The sequence below is a fragment of the Mizuhopecten yessoensis genome, unplaced genomic scaffold (genome assembly GCF_002113885.1).
Source record: "Mizuhopecten yessoensis strain PY_sf001 unplaced genomic scaffold, ASM211388v2 scaffold6697, whole genome shotgun sequence".
NCBI classification, from domain to species: Eukaryota; Metazoa; Mollusca; class Bivalvia; order Pectinida; family Pectinidae; genus Mizuhopecten; species Mizuhopecten yessoensis.
This window is the reverse complement of record NW_018406679.1, coordinates 247,658-260,073: the sequence shown is the minus strand read 5'-3', so window position 1 is coordinate 260,073 and position 12,416 is coordinate 247,658. Positions and strand designations below refer to the sequence as shown.

The following is a 12,416-nucleotide window of genomic DNA, read 5'->3' as shown; positions in this document are numbered from 1 at the left end:
TTAACCATGAAACCGAAAGGGATTGTGATAATACATCAATAGTCTTTAAAGATTCCTTATTTAGTCTGTATTTAATAAACTGTATGATTATGAGTTACGTGTTTTATCATAGTTATGTATCATTTTATGTATTATACATTATAATAAAAGTTATTAGTGATTGGTTTGAGAGTAAGAAAAACATCAACAAACATGGCCGAACCGCCAGGTTCAAAGGACCCTGTTACAGACACAGAGTGGTCAGATGGAGAGGCTTTAACAAAAGTCCCGTTTGTAAAAGACGTCAAACTTGTGTCGGTAGAACATCCAGCCATTGTTAACGATGTTGATAAAGCGTTGGCAACACTTGGAGGGTGTGAAGAATTGTCCAAGGTATCAATCATTGACACTCTAGATCAGCTCACAGTGTTCTTTATTTGGGGATCAAATGTTATGAATGCGACTTTTGCTTTGTATTTAGTTTTAATATTCAAGTCAGCATGCAGTATGTCCTTGGATGGATCCGAGTCATTTCGCCCTAAATCCCGTTCGCACAACGAGTCATTTCGCCCTAAATCCCGTTCGCACAACGGGTCGTTTCGCCCTAAATTAATTCGTCCCAAGGATGTTTCGCCTTATGTCAATATTTACTTTTGAGTTATATATATCAGCTGAAATATTTTTAATTATTAAAATCTGTGGCGAATGGAATTAAGGGGTAAACAACCTGACACCATATAAAATGCAACGGCCGAGGAATCACACCAGGTTTTGAACCCCAGATCTTACCAACTGATCGTGAACTACCAGGTCCAGTACATGACTCTGCCGATTGAGCTATATATAGCTGTAATGACCTATAATAGCTCTATTGACCTATCTGAAAAAGGTCTTTGGGGCTATTTTCATGTGATTTTCTTTTTTAAGGAAAACAAAACAAAAGTCGCTTTTAAAAGAAGATTTAATCATTTGGTTGATAACAAGACATTAAATATAAGTATTCTTTTTAAAAAGTAATGATGTAAAAAAAATCGAAAATTTTACATTTATGAAAAATGAAAATAAACATCTAAATGTATGCTTTTTGTAGTCAACATTACCATCAACCTTATTGTTTTATGTGACTTTGCTTTAATTTAATGAAAATTGAAATCTTAGAAAATATTGCTCAATACAGCTATAATTTATAGGTGAATATAGCTATGTAGGTCTTTATAGCTATATAGCTTAATTGGCAGAGTGTACTAGTACTGGACCTGACTACCGATACCTCCCAGTCACCTAGCCAAATCCTGCTACCAACCTGAGTCTCTTTTTTTCTTAGCCTTTAACCTGGAGCAAAAGGCTAAAGTTTGAGTATTCCCTTGCCAATTAAAGTGGACTGAAAAAGTGTTGGCTATTCAGCTTAAAAAGCACCACTATAGACAGAAGAGAAAACACAAGAGGGCCAGGTACCTCCAAACTCTAAAGGGATGCATATACTAAAAACAAAGGATCTACATTGATTGTTCCAGTCCGGGGCCCGTATTCATGAAACCATTCTCATGCTCAAACATGGATTTTTGTGCTCAAACTAACTTTCTTGTAACTTGTTTAAATCATTTCAAACGATCAAAACGTCAAATCTAAACATTGAAAACAGTATTTGGTTAAGTTTTTTTATTTGTGTTTCCAAATCATTGACAAAATAATATTTATTGATAATTTATAAACGAAACAAAAAATAGGCTTGAGCACAAAATCCATGCTTGAGCATGAGAACGGTTTCATAAATATGGGCCCTGGTCCAATACCTGGCCCAATCCAGCTGCTATAACATGGTAACAATGTAAACTTTCACTGTTTAAAAGGAAATGCAACACATACATATATTTCCATTAACAAATGGGACAATTTGACTGAAGGTTTGCTCAGAATTGTTGAAAAAAATGTAGAAATCTTAATATATATTTTGTTTTAATACAAATCATCCTTAGTTATTTTTTATTTAATTAAAATCATATATTATGTTCTGAGGATTTCCAAGTCTGATACATGTGTAACAGGAGATGGAACATGCACAGCCAGACCAGGGTTCGAATCTGGGACCCTTCAAACTCAAGATGGATGCTCTCCAAATTGAGCTACCTGGTCGCAGACGATCGACCACGTCCAGTTCCACTACATTCCTCCCTCCTTTTTCTAAGTCTTCGCTCCTGAAGACACAACTACAGTATTTACAACCAAAGTTTGGGAATCCCCTTGCCTGGCATACACCCTTGCATTTATCCACAGTCTATGCTTAGGAAACCTTGTTCTGACAAGCATCATTAATTTGTGTTTGTAAAATTTTACAGACCGTTTTCTGTTTTGACAGGTAACTGATACAGGGATATTTAGATATAAAATGTGGACATTGTAGCAAACTATATTGTTATTACCCTCACATTGTTTCTATATTGGGTCTGAGACGAGCTCTTTGGAAAACCTCACATGTTGATCAGCCAGTAGTCAGGATGCTAAGAGAATGTGCCAAGACAGCACAGCAATGTTAGCATGATCAATATACATCATCAGGGTCAGTGTTCAAAGGGAGATAACTCTCCCAAAAAGCACCACAATATCGTTTATTGAACTATACAATATTGCTGTATTGACATGTACTGAAGATTTTTAATAGAATAGCAGCTGTAGCTTCCTAATTTTGTTTTCTTCTTCCAGTGCAGGAGATAACTCTTCTTAGTGTTTTCTTCTTCCAGTGTGGGAGATAACTCTTGTTAGTGTTTTCTTCTTCCAGTGCAGGAGATAACTCTTGTTAGTGTTTTCTTCTTCCAGTGCAGGAGATAACTCTTGTTAGTGTTTTCTTCTTCCAGTGCAGGAGATAACTCTTGTTAGTGTTTGATTCCAGAGACCTGTTTGTGCACAACAAAGCCATCAGTTTAAAAGTTGAAAGGATATTTAGGGTTTCTGACTTTCATTGTGATTTGTTTTAGTCTCGCATATTTGATCTAAAGAAAACTTCGATTTTAATTAAGGATTTTTTAATTAATGAAATCAGTACTAAAGTAGGTTTTAAAATGTATGAAACCAGATATAAGCCTATTACATCAATGCATTTGTCTGAAATTTACAGTCATTCAGCAATACCAACAAACGCATTGCTTTACGTTGGAGACCTAAGGACATTTACTGTAAGGCAGTGTATGGAGAAAGATACCCCACAACTAATTTATTGATGAAGATAAAGAGAAGATGGAGGAAAGGCAAGCCAGAAGAATCTAAGTACAATATGGAGGTCATTGGGGTTATTGAAATCACTTATAAATTCCAAGGTAAAGATTTTGTAATCTTTTAACATTCAGTCCTTTTTACTGAAAATTATTTCGCTTAAACCAGATAGTTCTATTGTTAGGTCACCTGAGCTTTCACTTTCCGTCGTCGTTGTGCATCGTGTGTAAACTTTTTACATTTTCAATTTCTTCTCAAGAACCAATGGATGGAATTTTTTCAAACTTGGTCAGAATCATCCTTGGTAGATGAGGCTACAAAATTGTAAAATTGGGATTCCTACCCCAACCCCTGGGGCCAGGGTGGGCCCCCCCCAAAGGGAAAATTAACCAATATTTCAAAAATCTTCTTCTCCAGACTGAGAGGCACTACAGTCATTTTCTCTGCATGGTTGGAAAGATCATCAGGGGCTTTATTTAAATTGTAAATTTCAAGACCCACAAACTATCCCTTCTCCCTGTGGGAGGGGGTAAAGTTTACTATAGTTTATATAGGGAAATAACACTTTTGTGTATATTTTTACAATTTTCTGTATGAAATTATTCTTACTTGGTGAGAATTATCCTTGGAGGAAGATTGTTTTAAAATGTAAAATTGGGATTCCTACCCCAACCCTAGGGGCCAGGGCGGGCCACAAAGGGAAAAATTACCAATATTTCAAAAACCTTCTTCTCCAGACTCGGAGGTACTACAGTCAATTTCAGTGAATGGATAGAAAGAACATCAGGAGTTTTATTGAAATTGTAAATTTCAGGACCCCTGAGCCATCCCTTCTCCCTTGGGGAGGGGGTAAAGTTTATATAGGGAAATAACACTTTTGGGTATATTTTATTCATTTTCAGCAGAAAATTATTTAAACTTGGTCAGAATCATCTTTGGTGGATGAGGGTATTGCATTGTAAAATTGGTTAAGGCCCTTCATAAATTATGAAAAATGTGAGATCATCATCTTAAACTAATAGGTGAACAAGTAATGATGTTATTGAGTAATAAAATATTTTTTTACAAGTTAATAAAGTAAAAATGATAACCATGTAATTTTACTTCCATCACATCTGAAACACCTGTTCCAGCCATGGTAGACTACCAGTATCTGCCTATGACTCGACAGCCAGACCAGAGTTATACCAGCCTGACTGAAAAACTGGTTCTCAACAAGTTGTGTGACCGGCGTGAGTTTCTAGATAATGGCTGCTCACTCTTCCTACCCCCAAGCAGCTTCTCCAGGATGGACTTTCCCGACAAGACTTACCTCCTCCGGAAGGATATCGAACACAGACCTGGCTACGTCAACCCTGACCGCAACCGTCCTCAAAACCTTATTGGCACAGGTACCAAAGGCTTGTTCACGAGAACTTGTATTTAAGCTACCCCATGGCCAGATAAACTGCAAATTGGCATGGATTCAGTCACTCTTAAATATGATATCAGAACGATAGGGTTTTTGTTCTGGTAAATATTATTTCACCTCATGTACAGTTTTCTCAGAAAAGGAGAGAAAACATTGATTCAAGACAAATTTGTAATCGAAGGGAGACAACACATTCATGTAAAATACAGAATTTTGAATTAACAAGGTGCTATATTGAAGACAGCATTTTTCAAGCTTTAATGGAAAAAAAATCTTTCCTAAAGGTGCCTTTTCTAGATTTATATACTCATATTTTCTTAACATTATTTTGTAAACTATGTGGCTGAATTGTTAATTTAAGACTTATCTACTGAAGGATTGTTTTTGTTATAGGTAGTGATCATGAGTTGCTACCTTCAGCACTTTCATGATTTGTAACAGTACAATAGACAAAATTTTGATAAAATATATATCTGATGAGCAGAGGACCTTTTGTGTAGTAAATTTTTGTATTAAATATTGTCAATCTGAGGATTGGGATTTTTCTTTGATCTAGTTAATTAGGTGATAAGCATAGCAAAGAAAATTCAAATAACCGCAAAATGTTTTTGTATCATAAAAAAGACCAAAGAGAAAATAATGGTACATAATTTTTTTCAAAAATGTCCATTATTCATCCTGAAAATTAAATACCTTTTTTAGTAGTTTTGTGAGAATGGGACTTTTTTGCTGGAAAATATCTAGGATTTGATTAATCCTGGTTTGTTTTACATAGTGCGCCAGAAGAGGACCATTTTTACGCAGTTCTGTAGTTTTGGAGATCATGTTCCAACCCATGTGTCGGAGAAAGTCGTGGCCGCTCTGAGGTCCAAGTACAACAATCCAGAGGCTGAACAAAAACTTGAACAGGTAATTAGTCAGCTTTCCAGACAGTATTTAATGAATGGAGTTTCTAACCAGAGAACCGGCTGAAGCTGACTGGTTGAGTAACAGAAATTTATCTTTAATTGAATATCCATAAATACAGACCAACTATCAGGAATACACGTCAAGTTTAAATAGTAGCTTGTATATATCCGTCACTCATCAGCCGAATGTCATTTTATATGCCTGTTGACAATTTGTCTCTCTATGGTACACCGGTGTAAGTTGATGTCTGTGCCTTTGTTAATATATCCTCTTTAATGCTCTCCTTTTTGTCTCGCCCTGTGACGAATGTTGTGGAGGCGGGACTTAGCTGTTACTTTTCCGATGGCAGTGGCAGCGTCAACGTTAAGTTTTTGCATTTAGCTTTTTCTCAAAAAGTTTTAAGTGCTAGACCAACCAAACTTGTACCATACGTGCGTCTTATATACTTCACCTCAATTCATGCATCAGTTGCTGAATGTGCCCTACATTTCATGGTCCAGTGACTTTGACAGCATCTTCATCAATGTTAGGTTTTTGCGTTTAGCTGTGTGTTTTATGCTGTATCTCAAACATTTGAAGTGTTAGACTAATTAAACTTAGACTGTAGGTTGGGATGATCATTACCATCTTACAGGTTACAACATCAATGTTTTAACGTAATCAGACAACGAACATGGCCGCAGTATAATTGCTTCTGATTGGACGAAATTCAGATATTGTTCGATTTCGCTCAAATTTTATATGTAGTTGATTTTGTCACTGCGAACTCAGTCGCAACATCAGTTTTCTGAATTTGCAAAATGACCACTGTATATTGGTTTCTGATTGGTCAAAATTCAGTTATTGTTGGATTTCGCTAAAAAATCTGTATGTACATGTAGGCCTAAGTGTATTTTCACACTGTGAACTCAACCGCAGCATCCGTTTTCTGATCTGACAAGATGGTCGATGTATTGCCAAACTTATTTATAAAATGTAAAATTCCGAACTTCGGCTCCAGCTTACAATGCTTGACACATTGAATCTTACGCTCATAGTGGGAACAGGCGAGACATATAATTACGTGCAATTCTTGTCTGAATGATAATTGTATGTAGACAAACTGTCCCATAAATTTCCATTGTATTATATATAGTTTGAACAAGTTAATGTTTTTGAATTTTGTGTGTATTTTTATGAAAGTTATAGCCCTTTGTTGTTATCTTCTACCAAAATTTGTCAAGAGAATATCTTCTTTGCTATCTCACTTATGTTCACCAACCATTCTATACCTGTGTATCATGGGAAAAGGGAGTGTCACATATTGAAGTGTCACACAATAGCACATGTATATATAATGTTAAGGCCCTGTCGTGGCTTTTTGATACCGAGTTTGTACAAAGCATAACATCTTTTTCCAGACGTTTGCCTTTTTTTCACCAAACTTTGGGTTCTTACATGTACATATTTTGGGAAGACAAAATGCACTGAATTAAGGCCTATATATATCGTGACCCTGTATATATCGTGACCCTATATATATCGTCACCCTATATATATCGTGACCCTGTATATATCGTGACCCTATATATATCGTCACCCTATATATATCGTGACCCTATATATATCGTGACCCTATATATATCGTGACCCTGTATATATCGTGATCCTGTATATATCGTGACCCTATATATATCGTGACCCTGTATATATCGTGATCCTATATATATTGTGACCCTATATACATCGTGACCCTGTATATATCGTGACCCTGTATATATCATGACCCTATATATATCGTGACCCTGTATATATTGTGACCCTGTATATATCGTGACCCTATATATATCGTGACCCTATATATATCGTGACTCTGTATATATCGTGACCCTGTATATATCGTGACCCTATATATCGTGACNATCGTGACTCTGTATATATCGTGACCCTGTATATATCGTGACCCTGTATATATCATTGTTTCATCTGCATTCACCAAATTATACTTCTACATCTTGATTTTGATTTTGATTATCTAATTTCATATCTCATGCCCCCATTATATATTGGGTCATCCTCATTTATAATTATTTTGATATGGAAGTCAAAATCTTGTCCACCAATTCTCTTTGGTACACATAAAAATGTTAGGGAGGTAAAATCTTTTATACTCAGTTTAACTTTAAAGATTCTCTTTCTATGAACATTTGTTTGCATGTGGTTGTGCATATTGTCAGTTTCTTTTTTCCATTGTTTTTGTGCATATTTCCTTACATTTGTCCATAAATCTCCTGTATCTTCAGTTGCGAAACAATTACAGCAATACTAAATATATAATACTTGGCATCAAATGAACATATAGATCCCCCTGCTGTAGTCTTATTATTATTAAAGACTTTTAGCTATATTAGAATAATTTAATTTTGTCTATACCACAAATGATAGACTTTTTAGCTCACCTGCCGGTCTTGTTAAGAAAAATGGACAGGCCTAGATTAATGATATTTGGCTAAGAGCTTCCTTGATCAGAGCCTGACAAAGCTTGAGAATGAAAAACGACCTTAACCTACTTTCAAGGTCACAGGGGTCAAATATGTCAAAAACATCGAAAGACTTCTTCTGAATAATCGAAAGGCATTGAATCATAATATTTGGCTGGTGGTTTCTTTGGATAGAGCCCCAACAACGTTTGTGAATGAAAATGACCTGAACCTACTTTCAAGGTCACAGATGTCAACAACACTTCAAATGACTTCTTCTTAAGAACTGAAAGTTATAGAATCTTTATATTTGGCTGGTAGTTGCCTTGGATTGAGCATAACAAAGTTTGTGAATGAAAATGACCTCAACTTACTTTCAAAGTCACAGAGATCAAATAGGTTAAATGCTTCAAACAAATTCTTCTTAAGAACTGAAAAGTTTAGAATCAATGTATTTGGATTGTATCCTCTTAGGATAGAGGACAACAAGTTTGCAAATGAAAATTACCTTGAACTACTTTCAAGGTCACAAGGATCAAATATGTTAAACACTTAAAATATTTTTTTTCTGAATAATTAAAAGGAATAGAATCAGAATATGTGGCTGGTAGCTTCTTCGGATAGAGCCCCACAAACTTTGAGAATGAAAATGACCCTGACTTACTTTCAAAGACATAAAAGTCAAATATGTCAAACACTTCAATCAACTTCTTTTGAAGTATCGGAAGGCATAGATTCATATTTGGCTGGTAACTTGTTGGTTAGAGCCAAGAAAGTCTGAGGATGAAAATGACCTTGACCTACTTATAAGGTTACAGGGATAAATTTGTCAAACAATTCAAACAACTTCTTCTGAAGAAGCAAAAGTTATAGAATCATATCATTACATTTCTCTGGTAGCTTCCACGGATGGGGCCCGACAAAGTTGACGATTAAAAAATTACCTCAACCAACGTATACTTTCAAGGTCACAATGGATAGATATGGTAAAAACTGCAGACAGTGTCTTTTGAAGAAGTGAAAGGCATGACCTTTACCTACTTTCAAGGTCATAGGTCTGAATAACTAATTATATAAGAGCCACAGGGTGATGATATTTGGGATTAAGGACTTCCAAGTATTTTTAACTGAATAACTTTGTAAGACTTTCAAGGTCACTGTGGTAAAACGTGTTCAAATCTTGTAACAGGTTGTTTTGAATAACCAAGAACTATAGGTATGGATTTTTATCTTATAGCTTTATCTAAATCTAGTTTGATATAGAGTGTCCTTGGCCCATTATGATTCAATGTTGTATAAACCATATCCCCACCCCAATGGGGACATAGGGATGGGACCCAATAATGTAAGGGTGTTGCTGAGAGACAGAGCCAATATTTTGAAATATTTGTAGTACTGTATAATATCTAATGAGAATATTTTGCTATGACTGTTTAAATATCCAGGTGAGCGATACGTACAGGTCGCTGGGCCTCTTGTTAAGGTAACATCGCATAACCTTACCGTATACCAACATTTTTGCTTGATTGTATATTTCTTAAATGTTCTTTGATCTTTTAGCTTTTTAAGGAGCGACCAATTTGGTCTAGGGCAGCTTTGAACCTACATTTTCATAAATACAAGAAGAAGCTGAAGTACCTACTACCTCTGACAGGGTTTTACTATTTGAGTGGACCTTGGCGCTGCTTGTGGTGCAAGTTTGGGTTTGACCCTATAGAAAACCCAGAAGCCAAAATGTTTCAGACCGTGGATTTCAGAAAACGACAAGGTACAGTCTTCATGTTCCTGTGAAGTTTTAAATATTAACTATATATACTGTATTGTCATTATTTTTTTCATCATAATTTGTCCTCCACTGAAACTACCAAAGGGAACTAGTTTTGCATAATTTCCTTTTAAAATTAGTAAATACGTCAGCCACTCTGTCAGCTGGTCAGTCTGTCGGTCAGTCTGTCAGTCAACCGGTCAGTTAGTGCTCTGTCGTTTACAATTACTGTATTTTGTGTGGGAGTACCTTTTGAGATGCTGGAGTGTTACATAGTAAAATTGGGTCCTGTACTTTATTCACTATGTACAATTAAGTATGGCATGGCTCCCCCTACACCAGTCATCAATTTTTTTAAGGACAGATTTCTTGGAATGTGAAAGATAAAATTATACTTATTAGTTAAAAGGTAAGCAAAAGATCAGGAATGTAACATCCAAAAAAAGCTGGGGACCAGCTGGGTCATTGATGAGTGATGACAGAAGATGAGGGGGCCTTTTCTGAATTTCAGGGGCCTCGCGACTCCAGTCTTATGTTAGTGTCGAAAGCTTGCAGCAGTGAGCTATTCAGTTCCATCCTTCAGACACATTTGATTTCTAGAAAAATAATGCATCACTGAGGCTACTTTTTATTGGATTCTTTTGGTTTAATTTCCATATTTAACTTCTTTGAAAAGCATTAAATATATAATAACATTTGTATTTCTAAAATTATATCTTTTTAACCACATTTTATCTTTCACCTTCCAAGAAATGCGATCAAAACTGATTTGTTTTCATAAGTAAGTATATTTTTCTTCCAAGTTACACTTTAAAAATTATAATTAATAGCACTTGAACTAAATTAACCAAATACTCCTTTAACTATTGTCTAACATCATGTTTAATAGTATTGCATCTCAAAATAAATATCAAAATACTGCATGTTGGGACTTGATAGGGCTCACCAGCCGGGGATGACACGGCCAAGAAAGTACATGTATGGCTACATTGAATTGGGTGAATTTTTGAAACCAAAAGCAAAATGCATGAACACATGATCGTTTGCCTTTATTTGAGCAATGGTGACTTTCGTGGTATTTAAAGATTCCTTTCTCTGGCTGTGCTTATCTGATAAAGTTTTCAAAAATGATTATGTTACAGCATTATGAATCTCACCATAAATGTTAAGAGTATCAATTTGGTTATGTTTACCATGCCAGAGAAAGCCGTATCATAGTCAAATCAAATTATAGAATGGATAGTGTGTAGTGAAAAGAAGACATGCTTGCTATTACTTCAGTTATGTTAAGAATACAGGCATAAAGTAAAACTGTAAAATAAATAAAATAAAATAAAATGTAAAAGGAGTGAGATGGGCCCAGATTTGTATTGTTTCATTCCACATAAAAGCATAGGGACATCATTGTGAAACCTGTCCATTCAGGATGAAATCGATAGAGAAAAAAACACATTGATGATGCCAATCCTCCAGTGCCATGGGCACTTTGATTGTCTGGTACTTTATATGACAGAAAATGGTACCACACTCTGATTGAGTCTGATGCTAGGCTTATGACATTTTGTTCTGTCCTGTTAACGATTGGAAAGGATCTAGCAGAAGAATACCCAGAAACATTGGCAATAAAAGGCATATGGCTCCTCCTAATGTATTTCTGATACAGAATCGCCTTAACTTATTCACAAGGGCGATAGGAGTTGGGCATAATATTTAAGGTCAACCTGATCGCCGCACACGACAGCTGCACATAACAAGCGTTATTTCTTTGACAATAAATACATCGCTGACTAATATACCGTGTTCACATTAGGATTGACCTTCATTTTGACTGCGTATACGGTAGTATGAACGCAGTTGGCAACGAATGTATTCTTATATTTACACATTTTCGTACTATGATGGTACACTCAGAATAAAGCTAACTCCAATACATTTGCTTTTATAATGGTACAAAGCCTCCGTAACGTGCGTAAATCCAAACAAATGAACAGCCTACAGCCTGCGAGCAGCGATGGATTTCCAACTTTACCATTATGACGTCACAATGTAAATTACGTCATCAATAGGAATCAATGGTCTCCAAGGAATCTCACTGCGTATACGGTAATGTATACGCAGTCACGGTTTACACAGCTTCAATGGGAGCGAATGTAAATATTTGTTATTATAATTACAAGTGACTCTACTATAGATTTCACTGAACTTAAAAATATTGTTTCTTCAGAGTGTAGCTGTATGTCACTCATGATGTATACACAACTCTACAGTGCTAATTGGGGGTGGGTTAGACTTGTGGTTTCACTGGTTAGTGTATTATCACAATGGTTGTGTTGTTACAGTTAGAAATTATTATTGTGTCTGGTCAGTCTCGTCACTTGCAGCAACACATTGTGGAGCATGGTACTTGGCTTGGCTCATTTGTCCATCTGGGCCAGTATCTTGACATCAAGTGCTGTCAAGCACTGGTTTAGCTTTGAACACTCTTGTTAGTGTCACTTTCATTCTTATCTATACCGGAGCCACTGCCCTTTTGGATCCTAGTTACTTATCTATACCGGAGCCACTGCCCTTTTGGACCCTAGTTACTTATCTATACCGGAGCCACTGCCCTTTTGGATCCTAGTTACTTATCTATACCGGAGCCACTGCCCTTTTGGACCCTAGTTACTTATCTATACCGGAGCCA

The 12,416-nt window shown here is 36.0% G+C and overlaps 1 protein-coding gene across 2 annotated transcripts in view; it reads left to right on the top strand.

The window, feature by feature from the left end:
* Positions 1–181: 181 nt before the first annotated feature.
* LOC110452470 (general transcription factor 3C polypeptide 5-like) overlaps positions 182–12,416 on the top strand; it is a 58,855-nt gene continuing 46,620 nt past the window's right edge. For both annotated transcript variants that reach the window (XM_021501028.1, XM_021501029.1), the window contains exons 1-5: positions 182–372; positions 3,092–3,290; positions 4,320–4,577; positions 5,373–5,506; positions 9,526–9,733. In XM_021501028.1, the coding sequence (XP_021356703.1) occupies positions 193–372; positions 3,092–3,290; positions 4,320–4,577; positions 5,373–5,506; positions 9,526–9,733 (979 nt within the window). In that variant the 5' untranslated portion in view covers positions 182–192. The remainder of the gene's footprint in view (positions 373–3,091; positions 3,291–4,319; positions 4,578–5,372; positions 5,507–9,525; positions 9,734–12,416) is intronic.